Source organism: Triturus cristatus, chromosome 7, assembly GCF_964204655.1.
Source record: "Triturus cristatus chromosome 7, aTriCri1.1, whole genome shotgun sequence".
Lineage (NCBI taxonomy): Eukaryota > Metazoa > Chordata > Amphibia > Caudata > Salamandridae > Triturus > Triturus cristatus.
The window spans coordinates 1550815931-1550840392 of NC_140590.1; the positions used below are offsets into that span (position 1 = coordinate 1550815931).

General features: G+C 43.2%; 1 protein-coding gene and 1 long non-coding RNA gene across 2 annotated transcripts in view; one reads left to right on the forward strand and one right to left on the reverse strand.

Moving 5' to 3' along the window:
- Positions 1-1168: 1168 nt before the first annotated feature.
- LOC146812354 (uncharacterized) lies at positions 1169-3407 on the reverse strand. The gene is made up of 2 exons (XR_014966837.1): positions 3251-3407; positions 1169-2697 (listed from the first exon to the last, which is right to left on the reverse strand). It is a non-coding gene; the product is annotated as an uncharacterized LOC146812354 (long non-coding RNA).
- Positions 3364-24462, forward strand: part of STK4 (serine/threonine kinase 4) — a 238879-nt gene continuing 217780 nt past the window's right edge. The window contains exon 1 of the mRNA XM_085619348.1: positions 3364-3688. Coding sequence (XP_085475474.1) covers positions 3654-3688 — 35 coding nt within the window. The 5' untranslated portion in view covers positions 3364-3653. The remainder of the gene's footprint in view (positions 3689-24462) is intronic.

Genomic DNA, 24462 nt, shown 5'->3' on the forward strand with positions numbered 1-24462 from the left:
CAGTTCAATACTGCTTGCGCAACCTGCATGCTAGCAGGCTTTCCGGGACATGCTTCTCCACTCCGGCCCACCTGCTGCTTGCTCTGCACACTCGCACACGATCAAGGCTGAGGTTACATGCTGTGAAAGCCAGGTGGTGTGGAGACGCAGTTCAGCAATAGCGTCATCATCTTTGGCCTGCCCCGCCCCAGCTAAGCACAGTTAGGCCAATCTGAGAAGCTGGTTTTGGTGAGGGCAGGCAACGGCTATGAAAAAGGCCCAAGAATAATGAATGATAATGATAGGCTACAAAATTGAGATGCAAGGCACGAGCTACTCATGGGGGTTAGGCGAGCTACCGGTAGCTCGCGATCGACCGGTTGGAGACCCCTGCTGTAGGGTGATATAATTCCTGTTATCTGTGGTTAAGTGTCATTAGGGTGCCAGTCTCAGTAGAGAGCTGGGCATCATCCCTCGCAATAGGTAAACAGAAATCAGTTGGGCTGGAAATAGGCCATTGGGTGACCTCTCAGTGCCAGGGAAATGCTCCTCTAACTAAACACGGGAGTGATGTCATTTATATAATAAACATCACCCATGTTCCCATGCCGAAGTTTCAGTCGGCTGCTATTGTTGATTCTTCTATGATAGCACCATCCCAGAGGGGACAATAACAAACAACAACATTTTGTGCAGTGAACTAAGCCCTTGTACAGAATGTTCAAGGTATTTGGTAATATGCCTACGAAGTGGAAATGTAAGCAAAGCTGTTACAGAGACTGTTATCCTGCACAGGCATGCAAGTAAATGTGTGTCAAATGTCAGCGTGTTTAAGAAAAAAAAAGGCAGCTTAAAAACATGAGAATGCAAAATGGTGGTGTTCGTACCTGACCTAAATGTGACCACATGACAGTCTGGGTGTGGTCAATAAAGTCTATGATACAGTACTTTCAGTTAACTGTTTCATGTCAAACATTAAAGACGCGTATTACAGAGGTCTGTGTGTGGCATAGTCAGTTACGGGGTGATTGCTACAACTCCCCACCCCCATTTCCCGTATATTAGTTCAGCTTGGCTCATGTTTAGAATGCAGGAGGGCTGAAGGTTCCAATGTTTGATGGTTGGGGTGTTTTAAGGTGGTGAGGACTGGGAGTAAGAGGCATAAATAAATTCTCCTTCACACAACTTGTTGTGGCGAATGAGTCGTTTATCAGGAACCCAATATACAACATGATTTATTGTAGCGCCTTTCACATCACCCATGGAATGTTCTGAACAGCATTCATCAGCCACCAAATAACCTTTAACATTCCAAACAGAAATGCGAGGTGGAGGGTAGAAGGGAAGGGGAAGAGACCACAAGGGAATTAACACAGCTAGCGAAATACATTACAATATACAACCACATAAAAAACAATTGTACTGTAAGTCAACACTACAGTTCCCCAGTTCCAAATTCAGCTGCTTTGGCCGCAAAGCAACATCCTCCACGTCTCAACGCTGTTCTCCTTTGCTATCCGTCAGCACTCCCTGTTCTCAGCACATACTCATTTTATTGCTCTCTACTCTTGATGCCATGTCTGCAGACTGCTGCTTTTTAACAGTCTGTGTCCACAGCACACACGCGAATGCAGCAGTCGAAGTGCATTAAAAAAAGTATGGGAACTGTGATGCTGCATGCAATGGGGCGGGGTCAGTGAGTGTGGGGTCAAAGGTGTGACTAAAAGAAAACCCAAAATAATCTGTAAGCTTTTTTTGGTCTTTCACTTACAGGTAGCTACATACAAAATCACACACAGCTTAGATGAAAATTACATTTAAAATGATGTTACTTGGTTGATGCAGTGGAGAATAGTGTCTAGTATATTTCTAGTGCTATGAGGTCACAGCCTGTGACAGAAAGCACTGTGAATATGTAAGTCATTATTTTAAACGATCAATACACACAGTATAAGATAAACTGCTACAAAATGCGCAAAAAGGTTTAAGATAAAAGGGGGCTACCAAAATATAGAATTTAATAGTACCCAGACTCTGATGCTTTTTTTTTTTTTTACATAACTCCTTTCAAAACATCGTCCGGGGTAGTAAGTGCTATATCCATACAATTACGATTAGAAGCACGCACTTCACAGCTTAGTTGTTAACTCTCAAAAAGAATACATCTTTGTTAACCCAAAGGTTTGAGTGATTTGATCAATTAAAGTCAGTACTGGCTCCCAAGCATTCTTTGCAGTTACATATCATTACCCTTTACATTTGCAGAATTAACTTGTTGCACACATTTGAATTTCTTTCACCCAAGCAGGCACCCTGGCTGGAAGGCTTGTTTAGCTGTTTGCCCAACTTCGATTTCACAGCACAGGAGACTCACTGAATGACATTTCAGCTGAAGCATTTAAACTATCGGAATTAACCGTCCCGGGACAGTTGTCTTTTTACGAAAAGCAGGGAAAAGGTTTTTCATAAATCAAAAAAGTATGGACACGTCACATACATGACAACCCTCACGATTCAGGCAGGGGACTACTGATTTCAAGGCTTGTCTCTCGCCTCCCAATTCCTGCATTCAAAAACATGATTCCTCTGTGGGCTTCAGTCGACAGGAACTGGTCTTGTGTGACTCGGAGTATGCACTGACAGTAACCTGCGCTTCCAGGCCAGTGCACTACATTTTTAGCAGGCTCTCTCTGTCTGCCATATCGCTTTCCAGTGCTCCTGATAGGTAAGAACAAAAAACGTATATTAGCCCTTCTTTAATCTGATCCTGCAGAAGTACATCTGCAAGTCCCATACATAACAATAACCCTATTCAGGCCTCAATAGAAGTCAACGGGGGAAATACATTCTTCCAATTATTTTTTTAAATCTCGCACTTTTCTCTTCTATAAAGTTGGCATGTATGACGCTGTGCCCCTCCGATCCCACCCACTGAAAGCTCTGTGTGAATATTTTGAAATTCGAAAGAGGGAGTTTTTGAATAACAAAAAATCGGAGGTCTGTGTTTTCACCACAGACTTTAATTTGAGCAAAGGCAATTTCAAACAGAAGACTGCTAAAATTAAGCCGGTATTGGATTAAACAAATCGTGAGTCTAGCGGCTGAATCGGGTCGGTTGCCCCCCCCTCTGCGGTTCGCGTGCTATCAACGTTTTATTATTTCTCACTAGTCCGTCTGCTCGTGGGGTCTCTGTGGTCTGGTGCCTGCGCAACCCCTTGTAGACCACCCTACTTCCTGTTTCCGATGTTGTGCAATATTTGATATCTCATACCCACGATCTTCTTCCTTAATTTATCGTGCTCTGTACTTCTCGAATCTGTTTCGACGTGCTGCTGCTTCTGTCTGCTCACGCCTGGCTGATAAACGCCTCTCAACAGGGGGCGGGGCTGAAGTGGAACTGTCAGATCCGAAGCCAGACACGGCCAATCGTGTGTGGAGGGGGAGGAACTCCGAAAAGAGCCGCGGCGCAGTAGATACAACACACCGCCGGTGTTGCCTCCATGAAGCAGAAGTGAAAAGCAGGAACTGATGAAGGCTGTTGCGGGGATGGTGGGGTGCTTGGCGGAGGTTCCGTGTCATACAGTGCCTGCCCCCGACACTAGGTCTGGGTCCCGTGTGAACCGCGGCCTATAATAGTACTGTTGACCCCCGGGGCTGAAAGGACGATCGAAAGGATGGAGGCGGTACAGATGCGAAGTCACCCGCGTAGGTAAGAGCAGAGCCCGGAAGCCCTAACCGCACCGTTAGTATGCAACTGCACAGCCGGAAACGAGTCTTCTACACTACCCCAATGCAGCTCCCACCAATGTCTGTTTAACAGCCCCTCGCGGTTCTAGCTCCGCGTGCACATCTCTGCCTTCTTCAAACTGCCGGCGTCCTTAGAGTGCTTTCTGCCAACTATACTCGCTAACTTGCAGGGTCCTCCTACTCACAGTGGCTCCCACGCAGAGACTGCCCAGAACACCTTGCCCCGTGTTCGGATTTTGCTCTGCTTACACATTTCATAACCCTGCCTCCGATACTGCCCCCTCAACCCCGCACAAAACTCCTTCCAACCCACACTCCGTCAAATATCCTACACACGCACTGCTCCTACCACTAACTGACCGTCACACATCTTCCCCAGCCCAGCACGCACTTTCCATGCACAGTTCATCTTTCCTTGCACTGTAAGCGCTACACTGGCCCTACATGCTGTGCCCTGGATCACTGCAAAACAAACTCCAATTTAGGTTGACTTGCCTCCATACTCTGTGTAGCATCTTTGCCACTAACTTTCTACCCAGACCTTTAAATTACTTGCCCCAAGTTCCCTACACATACAGTGTCTACCCAGGTCACGTGTATGATTTGCCTTGTTCGACACCCAAGGCACATTTTGCTCCATCCCAAATCCTCCGTGCACTGTAACATTTTCAATGTTCATTGTGCCCCTAGGGTTACCTGTTCGTGTCCCTTCCCTATGTATGCTCTCTTGCCAAGGTCCTCAACATACTTTCCCCTTGCCCATACACTACCATCGGAGTTTGCCTCTACGCTCTGGCAATCGAATTTAGGTTATTGATATTAAATTAGGGGGTAAGTATGTAATGAAAAGTGTATGAGGGAATGGGAACGCCCTAGGGACTTTGTAGGCGATAAAGTTATGTTGAATATGAACAGCTTAATTTGACTTGGTGCGGCCTTCAGGAGAAGGAAGAAGCAAATCACTTTATTGTGGGCCGAGTACAGGCTGGCCACTGTGGACATAGTGAATAGAATGAACAACAAGGTGGCACAGCCAATAGCAACAAATCTCAATTTGTCACCAAAGAGACCTTCATGGACCATCTCTTTTCCATGTGTAGGCCTAAAGCCAGATAGGAGAGATGGTAAAGCCAGTGATATTGATCATAAAGTTTTGAAGTTGTCTTATTGTGACCTTCTTTTTCATTCTGGGTCGAACTAGTAAGTTGGTGACGGCATTAATTACTTGGTGTCCTAGTATGGTTTCTTTAGTAAAGGTACTACTGGGTCTTTTTTGAAGACTGCTAATCGCGAGCTGATAGGTATATTTTTTGAGAACGCAAGCATCAAAAGGGGATTATTTTTGGTTTGAAATTGGAAAGTGTAGTGACTTCTACATCTTTCCTTATTGCAATCTCTCATTCTTTGCTTATTAGAATGTTAACATGGTTGTGATGTAATAGAATGCTGGCTCATTCATTCAAAGAATTTGGTCATCAATAGGTTTTAAGGAGAGGTGGTGAACCTGCAGTTGTGGGTGCAGTGAGGAAATAGGAGTTACTAAAGAGTATGTCTGTGTAAAGTCAACTCCGCACACCGTGTAAGTTGAAGCGAGCTTCTTTATTATCATACACCAACACAGGCTCAGAGGAATTCGGAGCGCAACAAATGCTACCGCTCAGCTGGCCACCAACTGTCAACATTCCAGTGATGACAGCTGGTGACGTAGGGAGCGCAGGTACGGTGTCCTTAAGTGGACATATGACAATCATAACACATCGTCCCCCCCCTCCCCCCCCCCCCCCCCCAAGGAAAGGGAGAGAGAGATAGAGCGGAGGAGAGAGAGATGAAGAGAGAGAGAGAGGAAAACAAAGATGAAAAGGGAAGAAGAGTAGGTAGGCAGGCAACAGTGAAGCGTACCTGGTTACTCACGAACATAATCTGACAATTTAACGGGTGGTAATAACCTCCTTCCCACCCTGCTAGTGACATGTGTGGGGAGAGTGTTGAGTGCAGGTGTGGGAGGTAACACTCTACTCGCTCTACCCGCACAAGTGGAACACGGCCCACTGTGGATGGGAGGGGAATTGATCAGCTCTGGAGCGGGATGCTCAGCCATGTTGTGGGTTTGAGGTTCGCAGTCCATTTCCTCATCTGACAATCCAGTGAACGTACTGCCATAGGTATGGGTATGTGTCTGAGTATCGATGTCCTGCTCAACAGGGGTGTTCCTGCACCGTGAAAGGGCAGAGAAATGCCACACTTTACCATCACTGAGCAATGCTGAATTGCAGTACACTTTGCGTACAGAAAGGGGCTGTGTGAATCTATCATTGCCTTTGCTAACGTGACCGCTTCTTTTAACCTTGACTGTGTCCCCAATTTCAAGCTTGACGGGTTTGCACCCATGTTTCAAATCGTACCTTTCCTTGCAGCTATCTTGTGCTACTTTCATTTTTCCCTTAACGTGTTCTGTTGACCAATCGACCCTCTTTGCTGCTTTGGCCCAACCTACATTGTCCTTGGACAATGGGGTTCTACCTCGCATCAGCTCGAATGGGCTGTGTCCGGTAGTGACACAAGGTGTGATGCGGTACGCCCAGACGGTTTTAAGTATTTCCTGTTTCCAATCCCGTTTACTGCTGTTAGCCAGTTGTACAATTCCCTTGATGACTGTTGAACCTCTCTACCGCCCAGTTTCCGGTGGGGTGATATACAGAGGTGGTTTTATGACAGATTACGTTCCTCTGGGTGTAGTTTTTGAAAGTGTCAGACGTGAATTGAGGCCCATTATCACTGATAATGGTTTTGGGCAGTCCCTCACGTGTGAAGACTTAGTCAATACATTTTACCACATTCAAGGAATCTGGTTGGGTAATGAACTTAACCTCGGGCCATTTTGAGAAATGGTCAATAAGGACAATTACACATACCTGTTCACCATTTTCCGTTATGGGTGCCGTAATGTCCACCCCTACCCTCTCCCATGGCATGGACGGGCAGGGAATAGGCTGTAACGGGGGGTCTAAAAGTCACCTGTGATTTGTCTGAATTTAGACATAAGGTATAGTCCCTGACTGCTCTCTCAACTGCTATACTCCCTCCTGGCCACCAGTAACTGTTCTTTACTCTATTCTTAGTTTTTGCAATGCCCAGATGCCCTTCGTGGCAGATCTCTATTATCTTCCTTCTTAACGTGTAAGGTGGGACAACTTTCCCCCCCCTTAACAGTAGACCATTTTCCTTGGATAGTTCATGTTTCACCTCCCAGAAATGTCTTAGTCTTTCAGGCAAGGTTGTCTTTGAACCCCAGCCTTTTTCTACCCTCTCAATTACTTCACACAAAGTCTTATCATTGTTTTGTTCGGAGATCCATTCTTCTAGTGAGATTCCATCTAATTCCTCCTTCACACTAGCAATGCATAGTTCATCACTTTCTTCATGTTTCTCACGTTCAGGTATGGGCATACGGCTCAAAAAGTCTGCAACAACATTCTTTACCCCTGGGACGTACTCTACAACATAATTGTAATCAAACAATCTCATTGATAGCCGTGCAAGCCTAGGTGATGCTGCGTACAATCCCTTAGTGGTATTGACTTTTGTCAGTGGCTTATGGTCGCTGCGTAGTGTAACCTTGCCACCCCAGACAAACTGCCTGAAGTGTTCAAGGCCCCAAATGCATGCCAGTGCCTCACGCTCAATTACTGATAATTTTTCCTCACTCTGAGTCAAGGAGCGTGAGGCAAAGGCTATGGTACACTCATTGCCTCTGGTGTCCCTTTGAGTTAGAACAGCTCCTAGTCCTCTACAACTTGTGTCAATCGTAATAATGTTGTCAAGTGGGGGTCAAAACCTTGTAATGGTACCGTTGAGCACATTTCCTGCTTTAAGGAATTGAAAGTGTTCTGACACTCATCATCCCATAAGAATTTGTTCTTCAATTTTAACAATTGTCTAAGGGGATAAGTTTTGTGAGAAATTCTTTATGAATTTTGCGTAAAATTCTACCAATCCCAAGAAGGATCGTAACTCCTCTTTATTCTTGGGCACAGGGGCTTCATTGATGTCTTCCAGTGGTTCTTTCTTTGGACAGATTCTTTCCCCTGTTATTTCAGGTCCCAGATAATTAACTTTGCGACAAGCAAGCTTACACTTCTTGTATTCTGCTGTCAAAAACCTTTTTCCGCAAGTATGCCCAGAACCTGGTTTACCTTATCGTCGTGCTCTTGCCTGGACTTTCCCATGACGAGGATGTCGTCCTGTAACATTAATTAATCTGGAACGTTCACAAAGATATTTTGCATTAGCCTCTGAAACATTGCTGCCGCAGAGGCCAAACCAAAGGGCACCCTATTAAACTGGTAACATCCGAAAGGCGTTTTGAACGTGGTAAAGGGACACCAGAGGCAATGAGCGCCTGAGGGTCTGACCAGTGAGATACTTATCGTGTTTGCGTGTTTCTACTTTGTTGTGTTTTAGTGAATCTGATTTTAATTATTTTATCTTTGCCTGCTGCCATCTTTATTGACTCCATACTCTTACCCGCACTATAAAAAAAGAAAAACTATTGCTCATTTTGCACATAATTTACTTCCTACCTCATTGGCGTGTTGATCCCGGCGAGGGTTGGAGGGCTTCTCTGATCCTCGGGACGCCATTTTGCCGCTCGGCGCTGGTCAGCGCTCTAGCCTTTCGGCACCAGGGCGCATTTAATGCGCACCGAACGGACGCACAGCAGACGCGTGCAGCGGGTGCACCAAAGGCGCGCCTAAGGCAAGCCCGTCTGCGCCCGTCCGCGCCCCGATAGCGACCAGCGCCAGAGAGGCTTCTTCATGGGCTCTAGATTCTTGTGAACCCACTCCATTGGTCTCCTATTCTGGTGCTGCTCTTAGGGCCTTGGATGTGGCGGCTTGTCGTCACCCTCATTCCTTGGATGTGGCAGAGAGGCCTTTAGGAGCATGCAGTTTCTGCGGCTTCCAGTTAGGGGTGGGTTGCAGTTGGCTCTCTAATATAATCCCCAGTCCCAATGAGCGGGCTAAACCCGTGCAGTTTTCGGCAGCGCTAATTAATGTCCGCTCACTAAAGAAACATCATGCGGACGTTTATGGGTTGTTGGAGGATGGCTCCTTAGACATGCTGTTCCTTACGGAGACCTGGCTGGATCCATCCTCCGCTCCCATAGTTGCTTTGACTACCCCGGTGGGCTATAAGATCCTGAGAGTTGATCGCCACGGGTCTAGGGGAGGTGGTGTTGCAGTTATTTATAAAGATCGATGGGATCTTCATTTGGGTGACTCAGAGGACTGGGCCGGCTGCGAGGCACTTGACTTTAGTGCCCGTTTGTCAGCCCATTTTACACTTGGGGTTTCCCTGATTTAGCGGCCCCCGGGACCATCTGGCCCCTTTCTTCAGGCTTGGGGTGATGCTCTTACATCTTGGGCGGTTAGGTTCTCACACTATCTGGTGTTGGACGATCTGAACTTTCATATGGATATGCCTGAGAATAGGGAGGTGACTGACTTGCTGGACAATCTTCACACTGCCCAACTTGTCCAGCACGTCGGCCTTCCCACTCATCTGGCTGGTCATATATTGGACCCTATTTGTTCCAATTTTCCTATTTTGGCAAAAGATCCTCGCCCAGTGTCGTGGTCTGATCACTTTATATCCTACTTCTCTTGGACCGTCTCCAGGGTTGAGGCTCGGGTGCCTGGCTCCTCGAATCCTGTTCTGGGGAAAGTGGATCCTCTGGAACTTGCTCAGGCTTTGGACATAGCCAGGCCCGTGATGTCTGGGGGTTTGGAGGAGTGTATGTTAGGGTTTACGGGTTGGGTGTCTGGAGCAGTGAACTCAATCACTTCTTGTCGACCCATCAGACCAGCTAGAATCACCCCTTCCAAACCCTGGTTTACTCCTGCCCTTAAGGTGCTTAAACATGAGTGCAATATTTTGGAGCGGGTGTGGCGGAGGAGCAATTATTGCCCTGCGGCTAAAATCAGACTTGGAGCAATTCAAAGATCTTATTATGCTGCCATCTCTGTGGCTAAAGGTCTTTTCTACGCAGCCCGTATTGATGCGGCTAGGAATAATTCTAAAGAAATCTTTTCCATAGTCCAGAGTTTCACCTCCCCGCTGGCCCAAACAAGTGTGACTCCTTCCTCGTTTGATTGGTGCAATATCCTGTCTGGGTTTTTTTGACATAAAATCATGGCCATTCAGACCTCTTTCTCTCCTGACATGAGTGCTTTGACAGGGACGCGGACTGATCGGGCAGTTCCCCCTACTCTGCTGTCCACCTTTATCCCTGTCCACCCTCTGGAAATTCTTAAAATCCTTGGAGTACTTAAATCGGGGTCCCCGGCAGACGCCTGCCCGGCTAGACTTCTGGCAGCTGTAGCAGAAAGCATTTATCTGGAAGTCAATCAGATTATTAATCTCTCCTTACAGTCCAAGGCGGTACCTCAGGTCTGGAAGCAGGCTAAGATTCTTCCATTGCTTAAAAAACCATCCTTGGACCCGCTTAATCCAGGCAATTATCGTCCCATCTCTCTCCTGTCAGCCATTGCTAAGGTTTGTGAGAAGGCGCTGCACAAACAATTGTCTGATTTTGTGGAGTCAGAGGCTCTCCTTCACCCAGCGCAATCAGGGTTTCGGGCGGGCCACTGCACTGAGACGGTCTTGGTTGAGGTTGTGGAGGCTATCCGGACGTGCCTGGATGCTGGGGGCAGAGCAGCTTTGATTCTGCTGGACCTCTCAGCAGCCTTTGATACGGTCCCGCACGATCTTTTGCTGATCCGTCTCGCTGAGATTGGCGTGTCTGGGGCCGTATGGGGCTGGCTCAGGTCCTTTTTGGAGGAAAGGGTTGAGCAGATTTGGCTCCCTCCGTTCTATTCCTCCCCCCCCACTTGGTCACCACGGGTGTCCCGCAGGGTTCTTCCCTAAGCCCTCTGCTTTTTAACATTTATGTCACGCCTTTGATCCATCTGGCAGAAGCTCTCGGTGCTAAGGTTCTGGCCTATGCTGATGACACCCAGCTGCTTTTCACCTGGGATAAGGCCTCCAGTTCGGTCCTTGTGGCCCAACAGTGTCTTCGCTCTATTTTCACTTGGCTGGCAGGTGCTCAGCTCAAGTGTAATGAGCAGAAATCAGAGATCCTGCTTTTTGGCACTTTTCCGTCTGATTTTCGCCAACAGCTGTGGCCACAGGAGCTTCCTCTTCCCTTCTCTGAGGGTCAGCCCACCAAGAATTTGGGTGTCTGGTTTGAGGAGAATCTCTTGTTTTCCACCCATATCAAGAAAACTGCTGGCTGCTGCTTTGGTCTTAATAAAACCCTTAGGAATGTTTTTCCTCTTCTTCCGCAGGCAGCCAGAGTTACAGTTACTTGTGCCTTGATTCTCTCTCGGCTAGACTACGCCAATTCCCTGTATGTTGGGTCCCCTGGTTATTTGATTAAGAAATTGCAGGTGGTCCAGAACACGGCGGCCAGACTGCTACTGGGTATCTCATCTAGGAAGAGTGTCCCTTCTCACCTGCACTCTTCATTGGTTACCCGTTGCGGCCAGAATCAAATTTAAATCTTTGGTCTTGGCCCATCGTGCTCTTCACGGTCAGGGTCCTCTCTATCTTCAGAGGCGATTCAACTTCTATGTCCCTGCGCGGGTCCTGCGCTCGGCATCTCTAGGCCTGGCCTCGATTCCACGATATAAACTTCAGAGGATTGGGGACTGCTCTCTGGTGGTTAGAGCCAGCAGGGCCTGGAATGCCCTCCCCCTTGATCTCCGTCTTACTCAGGAGCTCGCAGCCTTTAAAAGGAAGCTCAAAACATTTCTCTTTGCTTGATTGTCTCTGTTTGCCCTCAGGTTTCGCGCCGGGACACTCTTGAGTAGCCGAGCGCGCTACAAGTGGAAATAACGTAACATAACATAACGTAAGTCTCTTGCTCTCACGATCCAAAGGGACCTGGTGATACGCGGATTTCAAGTCTATTGTCGAAAACCACTTCACACCCTTCGTTTTTGCCAGCATTTAGTTGATTCTTGGTAGTGGGTATTGCTCAACCACTATGTTTTGATTGAGATCGCGCAAGTCGATGCACAGCCTCAAGCTGCCCTTAGGCTGTTTAGCCACAACCAATGGTGCTACCCACTCAGAAGCTTCTACTTGTTCTATAATTCCATCCTCAAGAAGCTTGTCAACTTCTTTTATTGAGAATGGCAAGGTGCGTACTTTATGCACTGTTGGGATGGCATCCTTCTTGACTTGTATTTTGTGCTTGTACCCCTTAAGTGCACCAATTTCCCCATTGAAGACACTAGGAAATGTATCTAACAAGGACTTGCTGTAATTCTCACCGTCGTGCACAACTAGGACTGGGTCTGACCTGCTGGGGTCAAGCTTAATTCCCAGATCCCCTTGGTCCATCCACCCCAACACGGAGGGTCCCACTGCAGATACATAGTTTGCAGACTGACTCACTTCCTTTGAAGGCAAAGTTCAATTTTCTGAATCCACATACCTCTATGGGGTCTCCAGTGAACGTTTTGATAGAGATTTCAGCCTTATCCAGCTGTTCTCCAGGATGAGGTGCGAATTTCCCCTGCCATACCTCACTGTTCACTTTTGTATACGGTGAACCCGAGTCCGCTACAATACTAATCTCAATACCTCCGATTGTCATTTCACAAACTGTTTTTTTTGTCCGTGACTTGTTCGTCACATTGACACTTGAGATGCATTCATCTTCAACATTTAACACGAACATGTTTGCATCTTCATCATCAGATGTATTCGGATTGTATGTTTCCTCATTTGCCACAATTTTTACCGATCCGGTATTCCTTCTGTGACACACCTTCTGAAAGTGACTAACTACACCACAATATGTGCATTTCACACTTCGTGCTGGACACTTTTTGTTATCAGCCATGTGATTAGTGCTTCCGCATCTATAACAGCGCCGTCTGTTGCTGTACTGTGTTCTTTCTTGTGCAGGTTTGTAGTTCCTGTAATTTCGGTTTGTTTTATTTATTTTTTTAGAGTCCGAAACCCTGTATACAGTACCTCCTTCACTCTTTTCTTTGTTCTCAGCAATGACAGCTTTGCACAACGTCCTGTTAGTTCTGCCTTCTTTGCAATGTCAATTATGTTTTGCAGAGGGTACTCACCCTTTGCCCGCAAATTGTCCTGGATGTTACTGTTAGACCCTTGCATCACAATTTGGTCCCTGATGAACTCGTCATGTAAGTCTCAGAAGCGGCAGTTAAGGGCTAAGTTTTTCATCGCCGACACATAGTCATCGATCGATTCCTCCTTTCCCTGCTTCATGTGGAAGAATTTATATCTATCCACTCCCACGCAGACTGTGGGTTTGTAATAGGTGTTTAGGTCGGCAATAGCATTTTCGAATACATCTCCTTCACCTTCTCCCCTTGTCTTCTTATTCATGCTATTGTATACCTTTTATACCGCCAGCTCCCAAACTATGTAGCAAGATTTTGTGTTTCTTTTCTGCCTTAAAGTCATCATCATCGTCAAAATTGGATATATAGTTAATTAAGTATTCCCTCCATTCCTCCCACTTTATTTCTGGCTCACCCTTAACTGGAAGGAATGCTTGTGGAGGTGTCAGATTCCATAGGTAACCTGAAGCCATGCTAATGTACCAACCTTTATCACACTATCTCAAGGTTACACTTTTGGTACTTTTACAATTTTATTCCTCAGTACGAGCTTATTTATGTACGTTTGGGCAAAGTAGTAATTTCCTCATTCACCAGAGCTTGAGGATAATTTAATTTTGCTTATTTTTTTACTTTCTATTTATTCCCTGTGTAGTTCCAGCTAATGCACAGACTTTTAAATTTAAGAGTACAAGTGCTGGAGTACTCCCATAGAAATGCCTGTTAACTTGAAGTCACTGCCATTCATTTTTTTTTTCTGACACAGTACTCTCTCGCAGTACTTTTATTTCATTCCTTGTAGATGAATTTCAAACAGTACCTGCTATTTCCGCTTTACATCCATTTCATTTTCCCCTTCAGATTCCTTTCACTTGTACAATTTCTCCTCACCCGATATCTTCTTTTCACTTCCGTGTGTAGTCGCGTAGCATCATCATGCGTTTGAGCGAAGACTGCAACGCTACGTTTATTCCACTTTAAAATGGCCGCTGTAACGCCGCGTCACTACGTTCTCTAGTGTGCCACGTAAACAGCTGATTCAAGCCTTTGAGGTTGAGCACTTACATCACGAATGCCATTTGACTTGACAGTTGATAATACCATGAGGATTAGTTTAACTGAAATAACGGTAAGCCGTAATTATTACTTCACATTTCCCTTTCTCGACTGGATTCTTTACTTAATTCCTTTTCCTCCAATATTCTTCCTCATGTGCCACAAAATTCAAACTTGTGAATTTCCTCGCTATGCGCTTTTCATTTCTATTCATGCGCTGTTGCCGGATATACTTTCTTTCACTCCTTAACTTTATACGGAATATAATGTTTCCAGCCATTTTCGTCTAGCGTGCTTCTTTTTTTGAATTTCTTCTTTTTAGACTGACCTTCAAAATTATTTTCTTCTTTCCCTTTTAATTTCTTTTGCTTAATGCTTCTTCCTCAATCACACGCGTAGATTCTCGTGTTGGTGCTCGTCGCCATATTTTGTAAAGACCACTCCGCACACCGTGTAAGTTGAAGCGAGCTTCTTTATTATCATGCACCAACACAGGCTCCGAGGAATTCGGAGCGCAACAAATGCTACCGCTCAGCCGGCCACCAGCTGTCAATTGTCAACATTCCAGTGATGACAGCTGGTGATGTAGGGAGCCCGGGTACGGTGTCCTTAACCCCTTGCATGCCCGCCCCTTTCCCCGCCCAGTGCCGCGCTTAACATTAGCGGGCGGAGTTCATGACGAGCTGGACTCGTCATGGGCACAGCGCCACCGCAGCCCATGACGAGTCCAGCTCGTCATGGGCACTGAAGGGGTTAAGTGGGCATATGACAATCATAACAGTCTGCTAAAGAAAAGACAATATTATGGGTCACTTTAGGATATAATTAAGCAAATGTTATCCACAAAATGGCTGTTAAAGCGTGTGCATAGTGCTTGGGAGGCTGGTGTTGCATTAGGTGGTATAAGAGTAAATACTAATGGACTGCATTAATTTAATTAAGGATCTGGACTGATTGGATATGTTCTCAATTGAGGAGGCTCACGTGTATTGTTTTGCAGTTGACTGTTTTGTAAGGTTTTAGTTATGAAATATAATTCATCCTTTCAGTGGGTTTTTGATGGTTGCTCTATCTCGCCTATAGTCTGCGGCTGCACCTGATTTGTTTCCGTATTTTCTGTTTCTGGTTAAACCGGAGAAAATAATTAGTTTGATTCTTGACTAGAGTTTACGTTCCATGCTTGCTATTGATGTCACACTTGGCAGTGGAATTAGTGAAAATAGATAATTGAACGGTTCCTGGCGTTAAGACTTGCAGAGATGAACTGGCAAATTAAATGGTTCCTGGGAAATAATATTTTGTTGTCACTGTTGCATAAGGGAGGCCTTTTTGGTATACTTATGTGAATTCAACAAGAAATTGATAGGGTGTAATGTTCTCTAAGGGCAAGGCAATCTTGTTAAAGTGTGCATTCCAGCAGTGACGTTTTACATTAGGTGGGTTTATTTGAATGAATCATTTCCCGTATCTGCAAGGATAGATTAATAAAAAAAGAGGGTTAAGGGTGGTCCGAATTTCTAACCAGGTCACCTAAGATGATACAAGACAAGATAAGCCTCATGGTTAATGAAAGTTTTAAGGGTAATTACGTTGTAGGGGAACCAACTCCCACTAGGTTATTACGAGAAGAGTTCCAGTGCTAGACTTTGTGTGAGAGCCCAATGCATTCTGTGTGTTGTAGTCATGTTTTACTTCCATTGAAATAATTATATTATTCCCCGAAGTCAGTGATTTGTAGATGTAAAGTACAGGAGACAGGGTGTGTAATGACCTGGAATGAGATGGTCACCCTAGTAAGTTGCGGCCAGGTGGATGACCGGTTATGAACAACAGTTTGAAAGTGACTGAATAATGGTCAATGCCCAGACCACACTTACTGGTTGTGTCTGCACATATCACTGGAGCACACCGACAATGTGCACTTCTCTATACTTCAAAAACATGCACAGTCCTAAGTGTACTGTCGCTGCTCAGACCTGAGCAGGCAACTCTCAACGTACTACATTGAGTTGTTAGAGGAACATTTGTGAAATAATACAATTTGAATGCTCATTGAGTAAGTTTAGGCTTTAAATAAAAAATCAAAAATACATTTCCCAGTAATAGATTTGGCGAAAGTATCTATGTGCTGTGATATAAATAGTCAAAACCTAGCCAATAGAAAGATGATCTAAAATAGACAACGTTATCCTCATTTGAAGAACAATGAGGTTTGTGATGCAGATAATAAAATATTACATATGTGGCTACATTTAGCGTACACTGAAGTCTTTTGCAAAAGGGTTCACTTTTTGCAGTTGATACTTTTTTTTTCTTTCTGTGACCTACAAGAATAATTCTTTAATCTTTTTTAAATTAAGTTTGCTGACAATTGAAAACGTTATCATTTTTTCAGATTTGACAGAGTGGAAGCCTTGTAAACATTTGTGAAGAGAATAAGAGCGCTCCCTTAAATGCATCAGAATGTTTGTTTGGCAATAGGAGAGTGGATTCAGAAGCTTACACAGCAATACATATTTTGGTAATCAGTTTACTGGACATTTTTAATGCTCATCTGCGTAACAACATTGCTGGTTATATTGTGAGACTTTGCGGTAGTTACAAGCACTGTTTTCTGACAGGTAAGGGCAGCCACTTAACACACCTGTGATGATTGAGAATATGCAGACAGTAAACGGGTTGCCACCGATAACTCCTCCTGTTCACAGCTAAATATGGGGATCGTGGAGCATGTTATCAGCATGTTAGAAAAGATCACGGATTGTAGATGTACTCTATTCACACAGGTTCAAACGAAGGTGATTGTGGTGTACGCAGCTTTAAGGTGAATACTGCATTAATGTATAGGGGCTGACCAAACGTGTGGGGCTTTTTTCACTTAGGCAGTGCGTATTGGACTGAGATTTGGAAGCTAAGGACAGTTACTCTTGCACTATAATACCAAACCCTCCAATCTCTACGCTTCTACAGCCTTTAGTTCCTGATGACAGCAGACCTCCTTCAAGTACCTCCTAAACTCGAACCTGCCTCTTTTCCAGGGCTCTTACCCTTTGCAGTTTTCTTCCCCAAGGCAGATCTCTAATTACCCCCCCAAACTGCAGGCTCACGTCAAGAATGGAGCCTGGCATATGTTGCAGCTTGAAGTAGGTGATACTCTTGCTTTAAAACTTTCCTGAGCTTCTGTAGCTGGCCTTACCTATATTTACACAGTTTGACCTCCAGCACAAACTACGCACCCTCAAACATTAGGTGCCCTCACTTACTCATGATCAGCTGAACTTATACATACATTGAGACATTTGAATGCACTGGCTCGTGAATGCAAATGTATAAAAGTGCCTGCATTGGTCTGGAACCCATACAGTGAATCACAAGTGGATTGACATTAAATACTAATTCATTATATTTTGGTTTTATTAAAGACTAGAGATTACTTAAAGTAAGAAGTTCAAAAACTAACTATAGATGTGTCATCATAAATATAATAAAGCTTGCAAAAAATAAAATAAATACATATATACAAAAAAGTGATGAATGGAATGCTCAAATTAATCTCAGCCACTGACTGTCGCTAGGGCTGCATCCCAATCCATCGTTTATCACCCGCCGTGCCACTTCAGTTTTGGACTCAGCAATGCTCAAATCAGTCTTGATCCTGCTTCTCATGGAAATAGTTCTGCCTGAACTTGTCAGGGCAAGTCCTCCCAAAACCAGAACACAAGCAACCTAGGCGATTGCCAGTGGTTAGATAATTTGCAAGCATTCCTCCCATCACCTTTCACCTGTGTTTCATGTACTGCCCCAAGTGGAATTGTATGGACGTGGGTCCCTTGCTCACTGTGTCACTGAAACCAAGCCGCACCCCACCGATGAGCCTATAACCAAGATGAAACCGGTCCTGGGTCGCTTGTGCTCCTGTTAAGGGAGGACCTGGCCTGGCTGTACAGGCTGATGTGCTCCAGTGAGGACCAGGGTTAAGACTGATTTGCACATCGCTGAGTCCATACTGAGGTGGCATGTTGAGCAAAAGAAAGGTGGTTTGGATGCTTCCATGAGTGATTTCCAGTGGTTAGACAAATTGCAAGCATGATTCCCATAACCTGTTGAGTACGTCTTCCTATTTGATTTAGAGATATGCGTCCTCGCCCCATTTCTCTTTTCCATCTATACAAACGAGGTAGAGGCGGCCCTGACTGGCTCACCTCTAGACGTGCCCATATTTAAAAACACTCCCCTTCCGATATGAGCGTATGCTGATGATGCAGTTTTAATTGCTAGGTCGGGGGTAACCCTCCAAAGTCTCATAAATTCATATGCTTCATTCATGGCCTCGCTAGATCTCACAGTGAATGAAACCAAATCTTCCATCATAGCAGGAGCCGGTAAAGGTGCAAAATCCCCTTACTTCAACCTAGACTCAAAGAAAATAGCAGTGGTAGAGTCCTTTTCGAATCTGGGAGTCTTATTGGACTAAAAACATTCATGGGTAAATTTGGTGGTGGCAAGAATGCTAGGCATGGAAAGAAGTCTCCAAGCCATTAAGGGCTTTATCAAGAAGCTAGGCACCAGCCCTCTGGTCCCAATTAAAAACATTCATCAAGCAAAGACAAAGGCAGCGGAAACCTATGGGGTGGGATTCAGGGGGATGGCCCATATTGACCAACTCCAAATATTGGAAGACAGCTTTTTTAAATCTCGGGTGTTGTTACCCCCTTCAGTCTCAAATTATGTCCTACACCTTGAATTAGGGCTGCCTTAATATGATAGACTCTATTAGAGAGGCGCCAATTCTTTTATGGTTCTCCTAATGGCGTAGGGCCACCGTCAATCTAACACAATGCATAATTAGAGACTGTCTGAAGCTGGATAATTATAATAAGATTGGATGAATTAGATATGTAGAGGCAGAACTAAGTACAATTGGGCTGGGAGAATTATTTCAGGATCATTCAGCCAGCAGGAGGTTCTCCAAACGTAAACAAATTGAGGAATTCATGCAGAGGACTAACCTTGTCCGTAGGGAAAAGAATCGGTGACAAAAAACGTCCCTTGCTTATGATCTTATCCCCTCTAGACCAGAGGAAGGATACTGCTACCTAGTCCACATCACAATCGCGCAGCATAGATCCATCCCATTGCATTTTCGTCTGAACCTCATCCCTTTGGTGTTAGGGTACAGAGAGGAAAATTTAAACTTTCAGATCTGATCCCATGCCCTTGCGATAATCATTCGCCCCAATCGGACCTACATCTAGTACTGTTCTGTACGTTTTATCAGACAGAAAGAGAAGCTTTGATTCTTCCGATTGTAGGCGCTACAATTTTAACCAATATAGGATGGCACTGTATTTTTTAAAGGCACTTTCGGACCCCTTTGTCTGTTTTTCAGTAGCCACCTTTCTGTGGACTTGGATGAGAAAGAGAAAGGTGCAGGGGTGTTTAATGGCTTAATTATTGTAAACTTATATTAAATGTATATGTTTTAACTTACCCTAGTATAAAAGACACTTTAAGCTCATCAAGATTTTAATGATTTTATATGTTTTCAAAACATCGCTTGTGCTGTCTATTTTATGAGTCATTTGATAAAATTGTGGTTTTATGATCTGTTTCTAAAGAGATCGAATACAGATTTTATTGATTGATTTAGAGAGATTCTTGGTTGATTTATGTTTTTTCGAATGTTGTGTGCAAAGAGACACATTATATCTTGTTTCATTTGTGGTTTTGCTTTATAATTCTCAGATTATGATTTTCATCATATTCATGGTATCTTAAACAGGGTGGTGTATTTTGACAGCTGACACGTGTTTCGCCCATTATTGGCCTGGGGCTTTCTCAAGGCTGCAAAGATATGATGGGTAACATGAGTAATGATATTCCTAATGAGAACAAAGAAAAACCTCCACCAGGTGCAAAGTGGAAGATTCTCGAAATCTCCATGCAAAGTGACTCCTGCAATTATTGAGTTGGTATCTGGTATTAAGATGCATACTCCATGATGTCAGTCAGTATGACATATTGGTGCCAGGGAGAATAGATTAGTCATAGAGTACTGCAAATGTGGTTAGTTGTTGGGTTGTGATGACGAGGAAGAAAAAAAGGGAAGAAAGAAAAGGAGAAAAGAAAATGTGATAGAAATGCTCCCAAGTGCAAGGTTGTAGTTTAGGTGGGCATTTTAAGCATGTGATGTGTCAAATTGGGCATTGAACACGTTTTCCATGCACAATTTGTTTAGCTTGATATAGTAACCAATTCCTTATGCTACGTGCTGATATCTAGATGTGTAACTATGATTAATTATCCATGCTTTCGCATGATTGTGTGAGCTGGTGGTAATTGTATAAAAAAATATTTATCTAACATATCAAGTAAAACAGATTACCTCTTAAAAACATTTAGCACATCTTATTCCTCCAGCATTACGCTTAGTCATTAAGCAAATGTTTTGCGGCAGAAGGTCAAACTGGAAATATTGCTCTGGATATAAAAAAGATAATATATTGCACAATAGTGTATAGCGATAGGTCTAGGTTGAAATAACATTAATGCCGTAAAATGATGAACATTTGGCTAGGAACAAGGTCTGTAAACCATCCATGTGCCGTCTTGGTATTTAAAACTAGAGTGCTGAGGTATAGGGTATGCGCTAGAGGTCTAGGTGTAAGTAAGTGCTCTGTGGATATCATAAGTCACTGTTCAGTGCTTGAAAAAGGTAACTCCGACTGTTAGCTGCCGTGACAATAAAGAAGACAGGCCGGGTCAATATAATGAAATAGTTGAGTGACCTCAGTGTCACATGTATAATTGGGTAAAGAAAGATTTTCACTGTGCTTGAAAAAACTACCAAAAAGTTACAGATCCATTGCTGATCAACTGGACCTTTGTCCGGTTAACTGTTCTTGTGCACGTATTAAATACTAGTGGAAGCGCCAAGTAAAAGCATATGCTGTAACACTTACAAGATAAGTTAATCGGCTTGTGTCTCGCCACAGGTCTGTACTGGTGGTGGTCGGCATATTTATTAAAGAAAGGACAAGCAAGCGCAAGTCCTTGTGTGAGGAAAGAACTGAGCACCATATTTGAATGGTGTCGTTTACAATCAAATATACATATTGGCATGTAGCTGTTAATATTGCGTACAGATTGTATGTAGGTTTTACTCCGTTTACATGTTTAGTAATTATTAGTCAAACTATAACATTTTTGAAGCTATACCTAATCTTCTGTTTAATTTTGAAATAATGGGCCGTGGTCTTATATTTTTCATGTGATTGGACTTCACTGTCGGGATAGCAGCAGATAAAAAGATAAAACGGCTAAGGTAATTCTTTTAGGTGTGCAGAAGGATTAGAGATATGAATTGTTGTCATATTTAAGCAAACATTTTTCCGTTCATCATTCTGTTTTCGAAAAGGACGGTAGGATGACCGAGGTAGAAGAATAAGTGAAATCAGTAAAACGAGGGTTAAAGAATGCCTCTAAGAATGCCATTATTGTTTCCAGATATCCTTCAGGCATTTTACTTACCAAGCCAGTAGATGGGAAGGAAAGAGATAGAAAATGCATTTAAAATCAGCAAAACTGAGGTTGGAGAGTGCCTCAAAGAATGCCATTATTGTTTCCAAAATACATTCAGGCATTTGGCTTTTCGAGCCAGTATAGAAAAACATAGGATAAGGAGAAAAGTAAAGCGCAAAATTCATAAGAGCGAAGCAAAGGCGAAAAAAGATCATTGTCAATAGATTCCTCATGGGTGTAGTAGATGTCCAGGTCTATATTCTCATTGTTAGACGTGGGAAGTCTTGCCAGATGTTATGTTGTCCAATTCCATTGGACTAAAATCAGCCCAGTGATCGCCATGTCAGGCATTGTTCGGAAAACATCCGTAGTGTCCCTTGGAGCCAAATAGCATGTTACTGGCTTGGTGCGAGATACAATTCAAGGTTGTGTATCAGTCCATTTAGATTTCAGAGCCAGTAGTGCCACTCAGTCTTTGTTTTAGGCCTTTAGCCACTGTTTCAAATCGGATTATAAGGGCACTCTCTTGTTGTCTTTGTTTCAATTCTAAGTTTCCACCTTGTGCATGCTGTTTCAATTTCTTCAAGCCGCAAAAAGAGAAGTTGCGATGGTATGGATGGTATTTTTCAACTGTTCTACCAATGGTTGTTTCACATCATTTTTGTGGATATTACGATAGTGTTCCTGAAGCCTTGTATTCAGGGATCTAATAGTAGTTCCATGTAGTGTTGATTGCAAGGACAGGAAATAAAATAGATGACGTTGGTACTCTAGCAATTGATGAAATTCCTAATCTGATAAGGGTGTCCATTGATAGATGCATCCTTTGTTTTGGACATTCCCAGTTTACATACTAAACAATTGGAGCAGGTGTAGAAGCCCTTTGGTTCTTGAAAAAAGGTGTTCACATCTTTTTTGTCTTGGAGAAATGAGGGACATAGTTGGTCTCTGAGGTTCATAGCTCGTTCAAAGCTAAATCGTGGTGAAGCCTTGATGACACACCTGATGTTGTAAGATAACTCACAAGAATGGACCAGTAGTTTTTTGGATGTGGTAATGTCAGTTGCTTTATTTAGTAGTGAACCGAATAGTTGGTGGTGATTCCTTAGGTTTACTGTAGTGCAGTGTTGAGTTAGGCTCGGTATTTGAATAGAGGATTGAGTCTGAGTTCAATTGATCGGATTATATCCTCTCTTGTTGAGGTGCTCAGTGATTTCAGAAGATTTTTGATCGTAATCCTCTTGTCAACTGCAATTTGTACAGGCTCTGCGATATTCCCCCGTTTATATGTTGGCGATGGTGTGATGTGGGTGACAACTAGAGGCATGAAGGATGGAGTTAGCAGCTGTGTTCTTACAATGCATTCTTGTGTGCAGTATATTGTGATCCACGTAGATTGGAAGATCAAGGAACTCTATTTCTCTTTCTGAGATAGTATGTTATTTCAATTCCCCACTTGTTTGGTGTCACACTATTAATGACTTGTTTAAGGAGAGCCTCCGGTCCTTGTCAGATAAGTAGTATATCATCAATATACCTTCCCCACAAAACAATGTTCCTGGAGAGGTGTTCCGATTGATTGTTCCATAGCCACTGGTGTTCAACTTCCCCCATCAGGAGACAGGCATACGGTGGCACAAAACTCCCCCCATTGCAGTACCTTGCAGCTGCAAATATAATTCTCCCTTGGAAAGGACAAATTGCAACCATTCTTACCATCACCTATTGTGTGTTTCTCATATATATATATATATATATATATATATATATATATATATATATATCTGTGTGTATGTATGCATATATTTGTGTATGTATGCATACGTGTGTGTGTATATATAATATATCCAATCCCTCGTCAATAACTTCGTTTGGAAATCTTGAAAAACGAGCGTGGACACAATATTAGAGCTGAATGCTGTTTATTGCCGTCAAGCTAGTCCGCCATGACGAGTTTCGGCCGGTTCACGGCCTTGATCACATGACACAGCTTGAAAAGTGTGTCCCAAATTTAAAGTGCCAGTGCTTACAAAACGACAACCAACATAGACAACATACTATGGCTTCATTTACATTTTTAGCATGGATATGCGAAAAAGAAATACATAATATTATAATTACACCACAGTTGACAAATATTAATACCAGCATACAAAGCCTTGTATTGCATTAAATATTGTTGTGTTGTCTCATTTGGCATGGACACAGTGCCTGTAGTTAATATCTGCATATATGCGCAATATACCTGGTTTGCCCTAATTGAAGGTTTATTGTCGATTTCTAGCTAATGAAAGTGCATGTCCTTAAAAGTAAATTAAAATGTAAATAAAATTGTAAAAGTAAGGTGCATAATATAATTGAAAGTGCTATATGCTTAATATTGGCAATGAAATTCCAGATTCACTTATCATTTACTGGCAAAAAAGTGCTGAAGTGAAATGTGCAAATACATGCATGAAATATCTTATAAGCATAATCTTGGGCGTATTCATATTCATTAAATCGATTTGGATTATGTATCCATACATATAGTGTATGCCCTTTGGTATATAATACAAAGGATGAATAGTTATGTGTTTTTTGCGAGTTCATACAGCAGTTGGGTTCTTTCCCTATACATAATATTCTGTCGCATATCAATGTACGTACATAATGTAATAGTAAAATATAACACCAACTATTGTAAAAAAACACCTACAATTGAAACACATATCCTATAAAATATTTTGATAAGATTCCATAAATATTGTAATAAATAATCATATAAATATATAAATAACCATCACAAATATATACTATAGTATTGCAAACAGGTTAAATATTGTAAGAGATCTTATGTAGTACCCTACCTGGAATTCAGTGTTAATGCTATTGTGTCGTATAGATGGTGTACCTTCAAATATATATCTGTAATTCAGTCTTATTTTAAATGAGTCTTGTTATAAAAAGGTGTGCAGATCTTCCGTGGTATTAAGGCCTCCTGGCTGTTCAGAATCAT